The sequence below is a fragment of the Hemiscyllium ocellatum genome, chromosome 25 (genome assembly GCF_020745735.1).
Source record: "Hemiscyllium ocellatum isolate sHemOce1 chromosome 25, sHemOce1.pat.X.cur, whole genome shotgun sequence".
Lineage (NCBI taxonomy): Eukaryota > Metazoa > Chordata > Chondrichthyes > Orectolobiformes > Hemiscylliidae > Hemiscyllium > Hemiscyllium ocellatum.
This window is the reverse complement of record NC_083425.1, coordinates 52,393,151-52,412,622: the sequence shown is the minus strand read 5'-3', so window position 1 is coordinate 52,412,622 and position 19,472 is coordinate 52,393,151. Positions and strand designations below refer to the sequence as shown.

Here is a 19,472-nt window from a genome sequence, read left to right as displayed (position 1 = left end):
GCTGTTACAATGGGTCAAATGGCCTCTTGCTGTACTGTCATAATTTTATCAGTGATTCAGTGATAATCCTTTATTTTTTGTTAAGGGGCATCCAGGTCATTTAACCCATTAACTACCTCCCTACATTTATTTCCTTTATCAATTTGTTCCCGGTCTCTATGTTTCAACCTCAGTATGGGTTACATGGATTCAGTATAGATCCAGTGATAGAACCTCTGTACTATCAGATTGGTGAATAATGCTTGTTGCTAAATAATTACTATAATGCATTTGCTGTCTTCTCTGTTTGATTTATCCTGGAACAATGCTTGTTCCAAATCGATCTACGTAAAAATATCTCAAAGCACACATGATTTCCACACATCTGCTCCACGTTCACTGCCTCAGGTCTTCCTTGAGCTTCTTCAGTTTACTTCACTCTCTAACTCCACGCAGAGATTTAAAAAACCCAGCACAGTGAAGGGGGGTAATGAGCAGATTAACATAATCAAACACAGATCAGTCGTACCATTGAACACTACCATAACTTACACGTCATTGCCACTGTCTTTGTGAGTCAGTTTCTGCTCCACTGCATGGAGGGCTGCCTCCAGTGAACTGCTTGTCTGTTCTAGTCGTTGATGAACCAGGGAAGCTAATGGAGCTTCTGCTGTGGGTTTTGTAAGGACTCCTGCCGTCAATGCTGCCTTCCCGGTCGCTGGATTCGTGGTCCGTGCAGGCCCCAGTTGCTGTATGGGAGTTGTGGCAGTGACATGGTTCCCCCCAGCCTGGGGAAGCCGGCTTCCTGGGGGGCTGCTGAACGGCAGCCCTCGGGCTGTTGTGGACTTTGGGGAGACTGGTGACGAGGATAACAGCGACGGATTTGGGTTGAACTCTGAAAAGGAAGAGCAAAATAAATTAACCAACAGCCTGATTCTCAAAATCAGTGTCAGAGGTACATTCCCAAAGAAACACCTTTCACAAAACCCACAGAGTTACACAGCTGAGGGAGTACTTCCAATGAAGAGAGTTCTGGGAGATGACGCACTGTGGTAATGTCAGCCATAATTCAGTTCACATTCCAGCTGACATTCAACTTCCATAAATGAAAGCAGTTTTTTTTAGATTAGATTAGATTAGATTCCCTACAGTGTGGAATCAGGTCCTTCAGCCCAACCAGACCACGCTGACCCTCTGAAGAGTAACCCACCCAGACCCATTGTCCTACCTTTTTATTTTACCCCTGACCAATGCAACTAACATGCACATCCCTGAACACTATGGACAATTCATTTAATCTGCATATCTTTGGAATGTGGGAAGAAACCCACACTGACACAGGGAGAATGTCCAAACTCCACTGAGTACAAACTCAGTTGCCTGAGGTGGGAATCGAACCTGGGTCCCTGGCACTGAGGTAGCAGTGCTAACTACTAAGCCACCATTAAAAACTAGTTTCAGTAGTGATGACTGTGCAACCATTGCCATGAAAAACCGATCTGGGTCAGTAATATCCTTCAGGGGAGGAATCTGCCACCCTGACCTGGCTGGTCCAAACCCACAGCAATATGCTTCACTCTTGTCTGCTCCCTGGAATAGCCCAGCAACAGCCTCGGTTCAAGGGCAAGTTGGGAAATGCAACAAATCCAGCCTTCCCAGAAACACCTGCCTCACTCTGGGAAAAAAATAAAATGAGAAAAAACACCTGTGTTCACGTGGATGGAAGCAGCCGTCACTTTGCACACAGGAGGCTGACTCTATCACTCTAGGATCTCACCATCAGCAAATAATGACCAGGTCGCTAATCATGGGCTCAGCCAAAAGGGGAGAATTAATGGCTAGGACCAGGACATCGGGAGAAATCCACCCTCATCCAAACACAAATTGTGGAAATTGTTCCTAGCTCCCCTCCACCTATTTCACCTGAAGGAGCCTCCTCTGCCAGTGCAGCACTCCCTCAGTGCAGACCCTCCAACAGTGCCCACTCCCTTAGTGCTGACACTCTGACAGAACCCACATCCTCAGTGCTGACCCTCCAACAGTGCAGAATTCCCTCAGTACTGACCCTCCGATAGTGCAGCACTCCCTCAGCACCGAAACACCGACAATGCGCCATTTTCTCAGTACTGACCCTCCAACAGTGCAGCACTCCCTCAGTACTGATCCTGTCACAGTGCGGCACTCCCTCAGTACTGACCCTCCAACAGTGCAGCACTCCCTCAGTACTGATCCTGTCAGAGTGCAACACTCCCTCAGCACTGAGCCTGTCACAGTGCGGCACTCCCTCAGTACTGACCCTCTGATAGTGCAGCACTCCCTCAGCACCGAAACTCCGACAGTGCGGCACTCCCTCAGTACTGCATTGCCCTGTCAACCTTAATGCTGAAGTCTCTGGGCAGGGACTGAAGTAAGCTTCTCCAGACAATGGGTGTCAGCAGGCTATTGGACTGTGACAGGACAGGACGGTCTGGCTGTCTCTACCTAACATTCACACTTGCACTCTGGTCAACCAGCTCGCTGACACTGGGGCCAATGGCTTTGCTCCCGTTGAGATGCTTGGAGTGTGGTCCCAGCTTTGGAGTGTTTGGGTGTCTGGAATGACTCAGCATCACTGAGGGTATCCGTTACTGGAACTGCGCTGGAAAGCAGGGATCCTGATTCTGCCAATCTAGACTGGCACAAAGGTTACCCATTCCCTCTAATAAAACCACGTGTGAAGTAATTACCTTTTGTTGGTCCCTTGGGAAGAGAAGGCCTAGTAGGAACAGGGGTTGGTCCTGTCTGTTTGGGAGTCTGTTGGAGATAGGAGAGGGCTGGTTTAGGGGAGAGCGGAGGCTTCAGCGTCTTCTTGGTCCCTTTCTCTAAAGACTGCAGACTCCGCTCGATCTCCGCGATTCTGAACTCCACGCAGGCATCGTCATCCAAGTCAGATTTGCTGTGGGGCTTGGCCTGGGGCCTACAGTCTACAATGTTTACAGCCTGGGCGTCTGCATACCGCGGTCCCTGCATCAGCACGTGGGGCTGTGGGACAGCGACGGGAGCTTGCATCAGCTCCTTCTCTTTGGGCTTGTGCCGCCGTTTGACCGTGTCGGACTCGGTCAGGTTGAATTCAGGAAGCTCTGGCTGCTTGGCGGCTGGGCCCGTTATCGGGGCTGTCCCATTGCCCTCAGGAGCCTGACTCCCCTCCCCGGTGACTCCGGCCATCACAGTTACAGCATCAGTAGGGCCAGCAGAGGCCCCATTTCCCTCCTCTTTGGCCCCACTGTTGACCTTTGGCCTTTGCTTGATGGTCAAAATGCCCTCCTCTGCGAAAGGAATGCACTCGCTAGAGCTGTTTTGAGAGGATGATGAGGTCTCGAGATCTCCTCTCATCATTTTGGTCTCATCCTCAGCGTCCGACTTTGGCTCCTCCCGGTCAGGTTGGGAGGTTTGGGTGATCACAGCCGATTCAAGGCTGACTCCAGGCTCACTGACTGTACGTCGCCTGTTAGTGGAGTCCCTCGCTTTCTCATGGGACCTCGTCACCTCCTTACTCAGCACGGAGCTGCCTCCGCAATGGTCAGGGGTCTTGGGAATGCTGTCCAGGTTCTCCCACTTCTCCAGTCTGGACAGCTTCAGCAAGGCCATGGCTTTGGGTTGACCACCAGGGGAGCTGTTCATCTCCAATTTGGCAGCGAGACTCCGGACACTGCCGTTTGCCAGCTCTTCACCAGCTTCCTGTTTGACCGGGAGCCCATCGACCAGGTCAGGGGTGTTCTGGGTGAGGGTGGCAGAGTCAGGGGGGTGCTCCCGCTCAGCTTCCTGACCCTGGCAGCTGGATACAGAGCTCAGGCGTTTGGGTGGAGCAGGGGGAGGCCCTTTCTTCTTCCCACGGAGGGCAAACGACTGGCTGCGGTTGACGTTCTTATCTGCCACTCTTGGCCACTGGTTGCGGCCCGGGCGCCTCGTGAGGGTGGCGTACGTACTGACAGCCCCTGTGCCCACATCGTCCTCCTCCGTCTCCCCATCCGACAAGGCGTAACGGTTCAGGCTCTGGGAACGTTTCTTCGGTTTGAACGCATCGCTGTTTGGCTCTTGGCCTGGCACCGGGCAGCGGATAATTGGAACAGCGCCCGGCAGTGCCACAGGGTTCAGGCGAGGCTCATTCTCTGGACTAACTCCATTGGTGAGCCCACAATGTGGGTGCAGATAGGCAAAGCCCTGGTTCCCTGGCACTTGGGAGGTGGGCTTCGAGTGTTGTTGTTTGGTGGGCTCTATCGCTGAGGAGAACGGTTTTTTAACAGGTAGCTGTGGGTACATTAAGGCTGGCACTGTCTTGCCCTTGCTTGGTGTGTGAGGAGGGATGAGGTTTGGGGGCGGATGGAGTGGGTACTGGGAAGGCAACATCTTCACTGGGTTTGCTACCGGAGCAGCTTTCTGTGCCACGGGTCTCTGGTAATGGTCGCGTCCATCTGGGACATTCCTCTCCTTACTGGGACTGCCTCCCTGGGCAGGGCCCAAACCATTGGCAACCTCCTGGTGCGGCACCAGAACGTGAGCGGGTACCCCGTCCCGAGGGCCGGGTAACGAGGTGGTCTTCCCACTGCTGCCACTGCTGCTGCTGCCATCCCCACTGCCCAGGCTTTCCTGTGACTTGCTGTCAGTCTTTGTCTTGCCCAGCACATTGTCCTGGGAGTGACCAGACCCTCGGGAGCGAATCCCGATGCTCTCCTGACTCCGGGAGATGGCTCCCGCCTGCTTCATTGCCAGGCCGTCCTGGCAGTTGTAGCAAGGGTTGGACATGGCCGACTGCAGCTCATGGCTCAACTCGCTGTCCTGGAAGGTGAGCATCTTTGGCGTGTGAGGAGACTGACATTCTCCATTCTCCCCTTGTAACGCCTCAATGGTAACAATCTCCAATGCCGCTGGAGCCTTGCGCCTCAGCGTAGCAGTTTTGGCCTCCACTTCCGCCTGGTTTAACGCCTTCTGCACATCCACAAGTTTCTTCACGGCAATCATCATCTTCTTCTGATGTCCTGCAGAGACACAAAGCAGTCACTCTAAACACAAGCAGAAAACTAACAGCACCAGCCACATGAACACAGTGATTGTAGAAACCAGGGACAAGGAATACTGTGGTGAGTAACTCCCCTCCCGCTCCCCTGTCTGTCATCTACAAAACACTAGTGGAATGGAATACTCCCCGTTTGCCTGGATGGGTGCAGCTCCAACAACACTCAAGAAGCTTAACAGCAAGGACATTGGCTTCATTGGCACCACATCCACAACCAGTCACACAACACCAGGTTATAGTCCAACAGGTGTATTCGGAAGCACTAGCTTTCGGAGCGCTGCTCCTTCATCAGGTGGTTGTGGAGAATAAGATCGTAAGACCCCCAGAATTTATAGCAAATGTTTACAGTATGATGTAACTTATTATATATTGAAAAAGATCTGGATTGTTTGTTAAGTCTCTCATCTGTTAGCATGACCCAGTACACCCCCGTCCAACACCAGCATCTCCAAATCATGACAACCAGCCACGGCAGTGTGCACTGTCTACAAGATGCACTGCAAAAATTCACCAAAGGTCCTCAGACAGTAGCGTACAAACTGTCCGAGAGCGGATGCCCAGGGCCTGGATGAGTAGCTCTCTTACCCAACTGTGTGATGCCGATTTCTTGCAGATCCTCCCAGGTGATCTCACTGATGAAGTTGATGCTGTCGTAGCCGTTATCGACGAGCTTCTTGTGGTACTGGGGCAAGCCGATAGCACTGAGCCACTCAAACAGGTCTGCCTATGGAATACAGACAGGAAGGGGTCAGCCCCTAACACCTTCAAGAGTGCGACCCCTCTTTACATGGGACTGCTCTTCTCCTGTACTGGCTCACCTCGTCCTGAGTTTAACAATGTGGGCACCACCGCGCTCATTCTATACAAGACTTGCCACCCAGTGTCGACAGACTATTCAACTACTGGAGGCGTCATTGTTGGCGTACGCATAATGCCCTCACCCCATTATGCACTTTCCAGTAGGGTCCACTGGACAGGGATCAGGAAGTCGGTGCCCGGCTCGATTTGCCCTGGCAAAGCCCAAAGAATCCGGGCACACAGACACCAGCTCTTTCTGGTAATCATAACCCTGCCGTACGGAATGGGCCCTTGTACTGTTTCCAAACCAGCTCCCCACCGGGTACAAGTCTGCAAATGTGAAGTTAAAACCTGAAGCAATGGGAGAAGGTGGTGGCCATTCACCCCGTCGAGCCCGCTCAGTCACTCGGTAAGACTATGGACGATCTGATTTTGCACATTCCTGCCTGTCCCACGATAATCCACAACTACCTTGTAGGCCAGACTCAGCTGTGAATATATTGTGATCCAGTCTACTCTGCTCTCTGTGGGAAAGAATTCCTAACAATAATAGAGTCATACAACACAGAAGCAGACCCTTTGGTCCAACTCATCCATGCTGACCAAACGTCCCAATCTGACCTAGTCCCATTTGCCAACATATCCCTCCAAACCCTTCCTATTCATATACCCACCCAGATGCTTTTTAAACGTTGCAATTGTATCAGCCTCCATCACTTCCTGTGGCAGCTCATTCCATACACGCATCATCCTTTGCATAAACATGTTGCCCCTTATGTCCCTTTAAATCTTTCCCGTCTCACCCTAAACCTATGCCCTCTAATTCTGGACTCCCCACCCTTCGAAAAAAGACCTTGTCTGTTTACCCTATCTCTGCCTCTCGTGATTTTATAAACCTCTGTAAGGTCATCCCTCAGCCTATTCAGCCTCTCCCTACAGCTCAATCCCTCCAGTCTCAGTAACATTTTTTATAAATCCTTTGTAAATCTAATGATTCTCAGAGAAGAAACTCATCCTTATGCCAGTCTTAAACAGGGATGATTTTATTCTGAGACTGTATCCCCAGGTTCAAGGCTCCCCTCACATGGTACAGTAACCTGTTTCTTTGTTTATTCTCTCCTGGTACGTGGGCGTCCCTGGTGGGTCTAGCATTTACCTATCCTGTTGGAACAATACAGGCACAGGGAATAAGATCATCTCTCATACTTCGGAACCCCAAGATGTCTACAGGGCTATCTTGCCTCAACATAACACCTTTATTCAACAGGTGAACCTACCCTGAGCTGTCTGATCTCCCTCAGGACTGACCTCAGCTCATTCAGCACAGATAGTGGAATCCTAGTTTCTGACATTAACCCCACACAGCAATAGTGGAGAATGACTCTGTTTTGGATTCCCACATGTCAGCTGTAGGACACGAATCAAGTATTTCCAGGGAGAATGCTGTGGGAGTTTCATTTGACAGACTGATGTGTTGAATTAGGCAGCAAAAGACTTCCAGAGATTTACAAAGAGTTTGATTATGAAACTGTCGTTTATTACCAACTCCAGTTCCCACCTTTCCCAACTGGACCCAGACCCTGACCCTGTCTCTGACCAGAAGCCAACACTCCACTGCAGGAGAAACCAGATTTTTAAATAAATAAATCCAAACACTTAAAACCAAAGCAGCCCTGCTGTGGGGCACTGTAACTTAAACAACTTAAAACAAAGAAAATACTTATTAAATCAAAATATCATGGGAAGGGGAAAAGATCCACTCTGTCCCCAGTGTGTTGTGAGGAGCTGGAGATCGCCCCAAGACAGTATGTGCTGTGTGCCAGACAGAGGCAGAACCACGGCAGAGGGACAGCCCGCTGGGATTTATCATCCCCTTCACCCCCGACTGCCATTAAACCAGTCCTGAGACCTTGCCAGCATGGGGCTGAAAGTACAGCCAAAACTCTAAAAGCTGGCCCCTCAAGAGACTAAAAAGAGGATAGAACATCAAAATGGTGTTGGAGAGAGTGCTAATACAGTCCAGCCCCTGCGGTGCCCACATCTCTGTCAAAACATTGAGAGTATTGGTGGACACATGTTCCCTCTCCGAGGTCACCTGGGCTTGAATGTAGCTGTGGAAGAGGGGCAGGCAGTCAGGAACAATGACCCCCTTCCACCCCCTGCTGACTGGATCTATTGATGCCACTCTAAGCCCCCAGCAACGGGCATCTTCAAGTTGCCCTGCACCCGCCCTGTACTGAGGGTCCACGTCAGGAGGGTGAGGTTTAAATGCAACAAAGGAATTAAAAAGGAAGTGCAATTGCCCAAGACCCAAACAGCACCACAAAATAAACAGTTGGGCTGGAAGTCTGTGAGGCATCTTTACGTATGGACACAGGAGACTGCTGTATGTAACAACCTCCACTGCGATGAAAAGCTGGAGGACTGCCACATACAGAGGTTTAGAGAGGGATAGAGAGGGGCAAAGTGCAGTAAATCCTGCATGAGATCGTTTCGGGCAGTTTTCACCCAGTGTGAGTAATTGTACGGGTGCTTTCCTTTTGCTCCAACTGGTGATTTCACATAAGAGATGGAAATCTCTCACTCCTGCAGAGAGAGATGTCCCGGCGATGGAACGCATTGTAGAGAGAGCTGTACTCTGCATCAAACCTACAAAACAACAGGAACTGCAATTCAAAAAGGGCTGAGTTGAACTGGAGCTGCTTGAAGATGAAAGGTGTGATAAGGTGCTAAATAAATGCAAATTGATCCCTGCCATATCTGATCTAGTAGAAAAATATAGAGCGAGCTTTACTCTATACCTGTCTTAGGAGTACTTGAGGGGACAGTGTAGAGGGGTTCTACTCTGTATCTAACCCAATGCTGCCCTTGCCCTGGGATCGTTTGATGGGGACAGTGTGGAAGGAGTTTCACTCTGGTACCTATAGAGAGTTCCTGTAATAGTCATGTATGGTTAGTAGGCATCTAATCATCAAGATGTTGAAGACAAAAAACAAAAGCAATGTCCGTTGGAAAAGGCTGGGTCCGTTCCTCGTACCATAGAGGTTACCTACCGGTCTGTAATCAGGAAGCCATTCAGGAATGCTCAGTTTGCCAATCTCTGTGGAAATCTTCTTCCTGTGTCCAGGTTTAGTCACACCGATTGCTGTCAGGTCCTGGATAGGATTGGGTCAGTTGTTAGCACTGAGTTCATGCAGCCTGAGGAACCCACTCCACCCACCTCCGTGACCCTATGAGATTTACAATCATGGACAATACACAGGATGGCACACAGAGTGTAGCTTCAGTCCTCATAGTTTTCAAAGGCTCCTGGGAATGTCCAGGAGACGTGTGCCTTGTCATACTCTGCATTAAGATAGCTGGCACAGGGAGACACAGCACAAATAAAGGGGGCGGCAGAACCCCAGGGGGTGCAATGTGCTCTTTCTTAGTTCTGGCTTCCAGCCTGTTCCTCTCTTGCTAGTCACAGAGACAGGCCCTTCGGTCCAACTCATCCATGTCAATTCAGTTTCCTAAACTGAACTAATCTCAGAGGGTCCATATCTCTCTAAACCTTTCCTGTCATGTACCTGCCCGAATGTCTTTTAAATGTTGTAACTTCATCTGCCTCTACCACTTCCCCTGACAGCTCATTCCACACAAGAACCATTCTCTGTGTGAAAGGGTTGCCCTCAGGTCCCTTTTAAATCTTTCTCTTCTCACCTTAGAATTATGCCCTCTAGTCAACTACCCTAGGGTGGCACGGTGACTCAGAGGTTAGCACTGCCGCCTCACAGCACCAGGGTCCCAGGTTCATTTCCAACCTCGGGCGACTGTCTGTGTGGAGTTTGCACATTCTCCCCGTGTCTGCTTGGGTTTTGTCTAGTTGCTCCAGTTTCCTCCCACAGTCCAAAGATGTGCAGGTCAGGTGAATTGGCCATGCTAAATTGCCCATAGTGTTAGGTGCATTAATCAGTGGGAAATGGGTCTGGGTGGGCTGCTCTTTGGAGGGTTGGTGTGGACTGGTTGGGCCAAAGGGCCTATTTCCACACTGTAGGGAATCTAATCTAATCAAACAAAATTCCAATGGAAACATAGAAACCAGGAGGAACAGTGAAGCATTCAGTCCATTGAGTCTGCTCTGCCACTGAATATGATCATGGTTAATTACCACATTACCAATCTTCCTTCATACCCTTTGACGCCTTTCACGTGTAGAAATCTATTTTTTTTTAAAAACATGTTCAGTGAATTGGTCTCCATTGTCTTGTGTGGTATAGAATTCCACAGGTTAAATACCATCTAAGTGAAGAAATTTCTCCTCATCTCAGTGCAAAATGGCCTACAGTGTATCCTGAGACCATAACCCGGCCAGGAAAAACATCCTCCCTGCATCCAGTCTGTCCAGCTCTCTCACTGATTGATGGAGCTGCCCTCTCACCATTGCTCTTACACAGCAACTACCTGATTACACTGGGAGCTCCCATGTATACTTCTTCTGTTTTCCATCTGAGATGAAGGATATGGACACTGAGGAGATGATGCAAAGTCAACTTACAAGTAAAAGGTTTGACAAGATAGGTTTAGGGCAGACAGACAGTGATTGAAATGTGGAAATTGCTATCACAGGGGTCAGCACTATCACAGGGGACAGCTGAGCCAAATAGCATCAAGAGATTAAAGGGCAAGTCAGGAAAAGCAGCCAAATAGAAAGGATTTGTTGAGAGTTCAATGAATTAGGACAAGAACAAAGCTTAAAGGAAATATCAACACTAGCAGACTGGTTGGATCAAATGGCCCATTTCTGTAAATTCTCTGTGATTCTTAGAGTAATGGAGGCTGAGGGGTGACCTGATAGAGGTTCATAAAATTATGAGGGGCATGGATAGGATAAATAGAAACGTCTTTTCCCTGGGGTGGGAGAGTCCAGAACTAGAGGGAATAGATATAAGGTGAGACCGGAAAGATTTAAAAGGGACCTAAATGGGCAACCTTTTTATACAGAGGGTGGTGTGTGTATAGAATGAGCTGCCAGAGGAAGTGATGGAGGCTGGTACAATTATAACATTTAAAAGGCATCTGGATGGGTAGATGAATAGGAAGGGTTTAGAGGGAGATGGGCCAAATGCTGGCAAATGGGATGAGATTTATTTCGGATATCTGGTCAACATTGACGAGTTGGACCGAAGGGTCTGTTTTCATGCTGTACAATTCTATAATACTAGATAATGCTCATTTACATCTTTACTATGCTGTAATCAATAGACATCAGAGTTTCCTCATTTCTCAAACAGATCGTCTAATAAGGAAAGGTTGAACAAGCTGGGTTCGTAACTACTGGAGTTTAGAAAAGTAGGTGACAAGTTGATTGAAACGTATAAGCTTTGGAGAGATCTTTACAACATGAATGTTGAGAGGAATTTCCTCTTGTGGGAAATCCAGAACTTGGTGGGGGGGGATGGAGGTTACTAGTTAAAGAATTAGAGTTTGCCCATTTAAAATGGATAGATATGGGAATATGGTTTCATGCACCTTTGCAACTCTCTTCCTCCAAAAGTAGAGTCTCTGAATATTTTTAAGCCATTCACAGATTGTTAAGAAGCAGGAATGGGGGTATGTGCTGTAAGGTTATCTAGGGTAGGAATCACCAGATCAGCCCTAATCTTTAGTGAATTGTGTAGGAGGTCAAAGAGCTTGCTCCCAGTGCGAATGTTCACAGGAACTGAGGTACACCTCACTTCTGGCAGTCCTTCCTTTATTAAAACTCAAAATCTGACATCTACCAACCACAAATGTTCACATCAATGCTGCAACATTCAAAAGGGGAAGTGTGTGACAATGTGAAAAGGAAATTGGCACTGGGGAAAGACAGGAATGGGAAATAAGAGCAAAGCGAGTTTTGATAAGATCTGCAGCTCAGGTTGAGGTTCTGGTTGTAGGTTTGCTCACTGATTCATTTCCAGACATTTCATCACCATACCAGGTAACATCTTCAGTGGGACTCCTCCTTTGAAGATGTTACCGAGTAGGGTGACGAAACGTCTGGACATGAACCTTCCAGCTCAGTGAGCAAACTTACATCCAGTAAGAGCAAAGCTTTCTGACAAAGACCTGAATGAGCTCCATCAGAAGTGTATGATTTTGCAGTTCTCTCTTCTTCCCAGCCTTGTTTTGGCTCTGTGCCTAAAGCTCTATAACCTGATAGGCTATGGATTACGAGCTGGAAAGTGGGACTACAGGGGGCAGCTAGTTCAGCTGGCACTGACATGATGGGCTGAATGGCCTCTTTCACTACTGTAATGTTCCTATAGTTGCACAATATGCTTCAGCCCCTTGACCCCAGTGCACACTAAAGAAAACACTAGGGCAAGCAGTGGTGAGTAAAGCTTTGCCCATGGGTCTCGCCAAGCAGCAAGAAACAGAATGTTGCCATTGTGGTACTCACCTCAGGGGTCATGCGGCTGATGGTTGGCACATCATAGCCAGCGTTGATGAAGTTGGCCGTGTAATGCTGAAGCTGGAATTCACTCAGCCAGTTAAAGATAGCTTCAGCATCCTACAGAGACAGGGAGTGGAAGGAAAGTAGGGTTAGCACAGCTCATTGGGCACAATGTCATCTGTAAAAACGTACACCGGTATAATACTATGGGAGTCTGATAGACAAACTTCAACAGAAACGGTGGGGGATTAATGAAAGGTTCTTCCCTGATTGACTTTCTGTATTTCTTCATGGGATACAGGCAATCACTGCAGTGCATTGTTGGAAGATTATATGTCAGATACAGGGTGACAGGGATGCAGATAAACCTCAGTAATTTGGCTTGGTTTGGGGTCTTTTCCCATAGGTTCTTTTAAACTCTATTCAGAGAATGCACCCTCCACAAGATCATAACAACAAAAAACTCACTTTGGATTTGAGATTTTTTCAAGTGGCACCCTTAAGTCATTTGGATTTGTAAGATTTTCGAAAGACACAAGTATTATATGTTATATTACTGATTGAAAAAATCCAGTGCAACCGCAAGGCAATGTCTGAGCACATACTGATGTAGGTAGGAGGTAGATTACATACAGTTAGATGTTACTGAATGCATGTTTTATTTTATTCTTCCATGGGACTAGGTTGGCACTGCCCATCCTCAACAGCCCTTGAATGGAGTGGTTTGGTAGGCCATTTCAGAAAGCAGGTAAGAGTTAACCACATTGCTGTGGGTGTGGAGTCACATGTAAGGCCAGACCAGGCAAGGACAGCAGACTTCCCTCCCTAAAGAACATCGTGATCTGCACCGATTTTATAGCTCGAGTTTAATACCAGATTTTATTGATGAAATTTAAACACCACCAGCTGCTGTGGGATTTGAACTCACATCCCCACAGCATTACAGCCCGGGTCTCTGGATTACTAATTCAGTTACACAGGAAGATAAAAAATAGGGGGCAGCAGTAGGCCATTCGGCCTTCGAGCCTGCTTCACCATTCAATATGATCATGGCTGATCACCCAAATCAGTCCCCTGTTCCTGCTTTCCCCCCTAGCCCTTGATCCCTTTAGACTTAAGAACCATCTCTAACTTCTCCTTCAATGTTTTTAGCCTCAATGACTTCCTGAGGTGGCTGCTTCACAGACTCACTATGCTTTGGGTGAAGATATTTCTCATCTCAGTACTAAATGGCCTACCCTGTATCCTCAGGCTGTGAGCCCAGGTTCTGAACTCCCTTCTCATTGGGACCATCCTTCCTGCATCTACCCAGTCTAGTCCTGTTGGAAATTTATACATTCCTCCAAGAACCCCCTCGTTCTTCTCAACTCCAGTGAATATAGTCCAAACTGATCCAGTCTCACTTTATACATCAGTCTGGTAAACCTTTGCTGCACTCCCCACCCCCATTACCAGAACATCCTTCCTCAGATAAGGAGACCAAAAGTGCAGACAAAATCTCCAGGGTGTTGTTGTGGTTCTGCTCGCCGAGCTGGAAGTTTTTGCTGCAAACGTTTCGTTCCTTGGCTAGGGAACATCATCAGTGCTGTTGGAGCCTCGTGTGAAGCGCTGCTTTGATGTTTCTTCCGGTATTTATATTGGTTTGTTCTTGCCGCTTCCGGGTGTCAGTTTCAGCTGCAGTGATTTGTATGTGGGGTCCAGGTCGATGTGTCTGTTGATGGATGTTCTTGCCGTTTCCGGGTGTCAGTTTCAGCTGTAGTGGTTTGTATATGGTGTCCAGGTCAATGTGTTTGTTGATGGAGTTTGGGGATGAATGCCATGCTTCTAGGAATTCTCTGGCTGTTTTCTGTCTGGCTTGTCCTATGATAGTGGTGTTTTCCCAGTCAAATTCATGTTGCTGGTTGTCTGAGTGTATGGCTACTAGAGATAGCTGGTCGTGTCGTTTTGTGGCTAGCTGATGTTCATGGATGCGGATTGTTAGCTGTCTTCCTGTTTGTCCAAGGGCATATATATAGCGGGAGGGGGTTGGGCTGGGGAAAGGTTGTTGGATTGTGATAGGTGGATGCAGGTAGGGGGTTATTGTAATTGGTCAGTGGGAGTGGATAGGTGAGTAGGAAGATGGTTAGGTTAGGCAGGTCAGCGGGCGGGGGGGTGGGTGCCATACATGGGATAAGGCTGGGGGAAGGAGGGACTTTGAAGCTGGTGAGGTGGATGATGAGGCCCCAGGCTGTAAGCGCCCAGAAGAAACACAAGTTGTTCCTCCTCTGGTTTCCATTTGGCCTCACTGTGACAGTGCAGGAGGCCAAGGATGGACATGTCACTGGGGAAGTGGTGGGAGATTTAAAACAGATGGCCACCAGAAGGTCAGATTGGTTAGTGTGTGCAGAGCGCAGATGCTCCGCAAACCGGTCCCCCAGTTTGCATTTAGTCTCCCCTCGGATGCTGTGTTACCTGTTGTGCTCTTCCAGTTTCACATCTATCTTCAGTGTCAACCTTAGCAAGCCTTTTCATTATAAGGAAACCCCAATCTCCCCTTCACTAAAGAAGATGACCCCCACCTTGAACCAACCCTGACAGTCATTCCAGGACCATCCGTATAAATTTTAACTGCACCTTCCCCAGTACCTCAAAGTATTGTTGTAATCGGGGTAACAGAACTGAGACCAATACTTGTCATTTAGAATCTTCTTTCTCTGGATATGAATCCCAATGCCTTGGCAGTACCTTTCTACACTCATAAACAATCCTATTTCAGTGTGGCTTGAAGTACAAGCTGATCACAGAATCCATGCATACAGAAAGAGGCCATTCGGCCCCATCGATCTGCACCAACCCTCCAAAAATATCATCCCACCCAGACTCAGACCCCAACTCTATCCCTCATCCACCTAATCTGCATGCCCCTCATCACTGTGGACAAGTGAGAAGGCCTGTCCACCTAACCTGCACATCTTTATGGCCTCCAGTTCTCCAGTCAGTCTTAGATTCGAAGGAGAGGGCAGAAGCCTTGAAGTAAAATTTCAGCTCAGCACGTGGGCTATATCAATTCCAAAATAAATCCATTAAATCTCATCAGGAATGCCGTTAAAACTCATCACAAACATCCATTATCCCACACTGTGAGCAGAGTTACCTTACCTTGCCTTGCAGGAATTGATCAGGGTGAATAAACTGCTGTGAGTAACCTTGCTCACCAGACTTATAGCTCGAGACGTTTTGATGTCTTGGCACTCCTGTCAACAAAGCAAATGTCACACTCTGGTTAGTTGTAGGTTAGATTAGTAGTTAGTTGAGTTTTGTTTTTTTCTCGGTATTTTTCTTTTGTTAAATTTTGGTTATTAAAAATTAAGATTTAATTGTATATCAACGTTTATTTTTGTAAACTTGTAAAAATGTTAAATTTCTAATAAAAATATCTATTAAAAAAAAACAAAGCAAATGTCAGTCATTATCGGGTTGGAGCAATGACTGTGACTAGCCCAGATGGAATGCAGAAAAACCTGCCAGTGGAATGAATTTCTTCATCTCGATCCAGTTCTAATGATCGCAGGTCCCAATAATTATCATTAAATGGCCCAAACTATAATAATAGGCCAGGTTTCGCTCAGACGACAGGGGAAAATGAAAGAAATAATCTTATAATTGGACACACTCATCGAGGTTTAGCTTGAGGAACGTGAGAAATAATTAAAAACAGGGAAGAACTGCAGATGCCGGAAATCAGACACAAAAACAGAAGCTGCGAGAAAAGCTTAGCAGGTCTGTGAAGGGAAATCAGGGTTAGCATTTCAGGTCACATGATCCTTCCTCTGAGGAAGGGTCACTCGATCTGAAACGTTAATTCTGATTTCTCTCCATAGATGCTGCCAGACCTGCGGAGCTTTTCTAGCAATTCTTGTTTTTGTTTATAAACAATATAGAAGTTGCGCTGTGCCTGTACTGGAAATGTCTGATAGGGACAGAGCAGACAGAGCTTTACTGTGTACCTGATTCTATGCTGTACCTATTCTGGGGGTCTTTGATGTAGAGTGTAGAGAAAGCTTTATTTTCCATTCATAAGAGTAGAGTGAGTTTTACTTTCAATTTATTCTGTTTCTAAAACCTGTTGTCCCTGTCCTGGAAGTTTTTGATGGAAATTGTGTCAAGGGACATTTATTTTCATTTTAAAACAGTGGAGGCAGCTTTACCATATATTTAAAAGTGTGTTGTACTTGTCCTGGAAATGTATGATGAGGACAGTGTCAAATGGAATTGCACTTTTAGTTAAAATGATTTGAGGGAGCTTTTACTCCATATCTAACTGTTATGAAGTTAAAGGTGTGTACTGGATCTTTAAGAGAGAGTGAATGCTGTTTTGCACTGAGAGTTTACAAGCGCCTGGCATATGACTAGCTAGCAATCTCAGAATATACTGGAAAATTGAAACTATGTAACATTTAGCTGTGAAACAAATGTGTGGCATTTTGACAACAATTCAAATTTAACCAGTTAAAATTATGGCCCAGGACACCGATTTTGAAAATTATTGTTTTGTCAACATTGAACCAATAAGATGGTCTGATGCTGGGGGGATAAAAGAGGCAGGCAGTTTGAAAGTTAGATCGAGTGTAACTGCCATCGAGAAAGACTGTCATTCAAAACCACTCTCTATCAAAGGTACCTTTTTCATATAAAAAATATTCACAGTAGAAGACAGACGACGACCCAGGGGAATCTTCAGCTGAAAGGAGACAGACACTGACGACGACAGCCAGTGTCTGGTTTTGAAATTAAATTAATGTAGTTCTGATACGGGTTTTTATTGGAATAGTATATTGTTATAGAATCTGAAGTAGACAAGAGCAGTTAAGAGAAGGGGGCTTAGAGTTGTGAATAGTTGTTGTTTAATGTTCATTTTTAGAGTTAAGGAATAAATTGATCTTATTTTCTTTAAATAGTCGAATTTGGGAGTTCTCTATCACTCAGACTTTAACGGATTACAAGGTGAGGTGAGCTTTTCTGGGTGTTTGGTTTAATTAACAGACGGGTTCATTGCTGTGTCGTAACAATAACATCATGCTGTCCCTGTCCTGGGAGTGCTGAGACTGCATCGAGGGAACTCTACTTTTGGTTTAAAAGAGCAGTTTTATTTTCAAGTTTAAAAGAGTAGAGAGCGCTTTAAACTATATCTAACCCCATGCTGTTTCTATCCCAAAGGTGTTTGCTGGAGGACAGTATTAAAGAAACTTTACTCTGTATCTAAGCCTGTGCAGTCCTTATCCTGGGCATGCTTATTAGAACATTGTCGAGCTCAGTTTAAAAGGATAGAGAGAGCTTTAGCCCATGTCTGACCTCCATGCTGTCCCTGTCCTGGGTCTGTTTGATGGGGACAGTGCGGTGGGAGACAATGTTTCTCTCAGAGACTCTCAAGTCTTTGGAATTCTCTTCTTCAGAGAGCTGTGGTTGCTGGATTACTGACGATTCTTAAGATGGTCCTTGATTCATTGATTTGTGACTAACGGGAACCAGATGATGTTAGGGATGTGAGTGTAAGTGGAGTTGAGGCCACGGTGTGACTGAACGGTGGAACAGACTCAAAGGGGCATACATTTGTGCGTGTCTCATTCTGTGCCTAATCCTATGCTGCAGTTATCCTGGGAGTGTAGAGGAGCTTTACTTAGTGTCTAGCTCATGCAAAGTTTCTATACTGTCTGCACACCAGCCTGTAGCGCAGAGCTCTTCCAACACACCAACAACGGTAACAGAGGTTTCAGAATGATGTTAAACACAGTGTCTGACCTGTTGAGGTCTCAGGCTCCGCATGAACTGAGATCCTGACTGGGAAACACAACCCTCCCTTCCATTTGCCTTCAATGTTTGACAGGGACAAGAGATTCATTCAGACTGAGCAGATCCATCAGCTCCTCTCAGCAGAACTTGGTGGTTCTCATTCATCAGGGAGGAACCAGAGCAAAGAGGGATAACAGCACTCGATATAACCATGTTGTTGTGGTTCTGTTCGCCGAGCTGGGAATTTGTGTTGCAGTCGTTTCATCCCCTGTCTTCGTGACATCCTCGGAGCTTGGGAGCTTCACAGGAGGCCCCCAAACACTGAGGATGTCACCTAGACAGGCGACGAAGCGTCTGCAATACAAATTCCCAGCTCAGCGAACAGAACCACAACAACGAGCACCCGAGCTACAAATCTTCTCCCAAACTTTAAATAACCATGCTGTGCATACTTACTCTGTGTGTTATCAACACCGTCAACCATCTCTTATCATCATCTTTTCATTGTCTCATAGACAACAACTTCCTCGGTTTCCCACAAATTCTGATTTCTTCCCAGATTGTTAAAACATTTATGTACGGGTTATTTACCAAACAAACCACTCTCTTCGAGAATGCACAGCACTCTTCTCTTGTTCCTGTCTTGTTTTGTCCCACTGTATGACACTGTCTGTATCTTTCTAGCCATTTTTCACATTGTGGAGGAAGGGACCCAGCTGAAACTCTGACCCAGTTTACCTGACACACTGCTCCAAACTGCCAGCATTCTTTCCCCATTATTTCCACATCTTCCCCTCTTTTTATTCATGAAGCAAAGCCATTTTCAATTGATCATATAATCTAAGCACTCTACTGTCACCCTCTCTTCACAAATGGACATAGGCTTCTTTCAGGAGAAAGTGAGGTCTGCAGATGCTGGAGATCAGAGCTGAAAATGTGTTGCTGGAAAAGCACAGCAGGTCAGGCAGCATCCAAGGAACAGGAGAATCGATGTTTCGGGCATAATTCATGAACAAGGGCTTATGCCCGAAACGCGATTCTCCTGTTCCTTGGATGCTGCCTGACCTGCTGCGCTTTTCCAGCAACACATAGGCTCTTTCAACTTTCTCCAGTGAAGGGAATTGTTATTAATCCAAATCCACAGAGACTGGCTAATGCTGACCTCTCAGCTTCTTTTCCCTTAACTGCCTCAAAATGTACTAACTCAAAATTCCTTCGTTTTAAAAAAGGCAAGAGTTGCATTTGGAAAACTTCATATTGGGAAGGCTGTGGTGTTCCCTCAACACATCCACCAATCACTTGCCTATTTTACACTTCCACAGCTTTGGACTAGGCCTGGAGTTTCAGTACAGTCCCCTCATCAAATAGTCACTTCTCCTGAGACTCTCAAACAAAGTGCAAGTTTGTGGTTAAGTGACAGAGAGAGGGGAACACAGACCTGGACAGATGATATCA

General features: G+C 46.9%; 1 protein-coding gene across 4 annotated transcripts in view; it reads right to left on the bottom strand.

The window, feature by feature from the left end:
* The window catches only part of LOC132827680 (caskin-2-like), a 277,191-nt gene that overhangs the window by 8,717 nt on the left and 249,002 nt on the right, over positions 1 to 19,472 (bottom strand). For all 4 annotated transcript variants that reach the window (XM_060844329.1, XM_060844327.1, XM_060844328.1 and 1 more), the window contains 6 exons: positions 15,387 to 15,481; positions 12,255 to 12,365; positions 8,884 to 8,985; positions 5,618 to 5,756; positions 2,706 to 4,994; positions 532 to 874 (listed from right to left, as the gene is read on the bottom strand). In XM_060844329.1, coding sequence (XP_060700312.1) covers positions 532 to 874; positions 2,706 to 4,994; positions 5,618 to 5,756; positions 8,884 to 8,985; positions 12,255 to 12,365; positions 15,387 to 15,481 — 3,079 coding nt within the window. The remainder of the gene's footprint in view (positions 1 to 531; positions 875 to 2,705; positions 4,995 to 5,617; positions 5,757 to 8,883; positions 8,986 to 12,254; positions 12,366 to 15,386; positions 15,482 to 19,472) is intronic.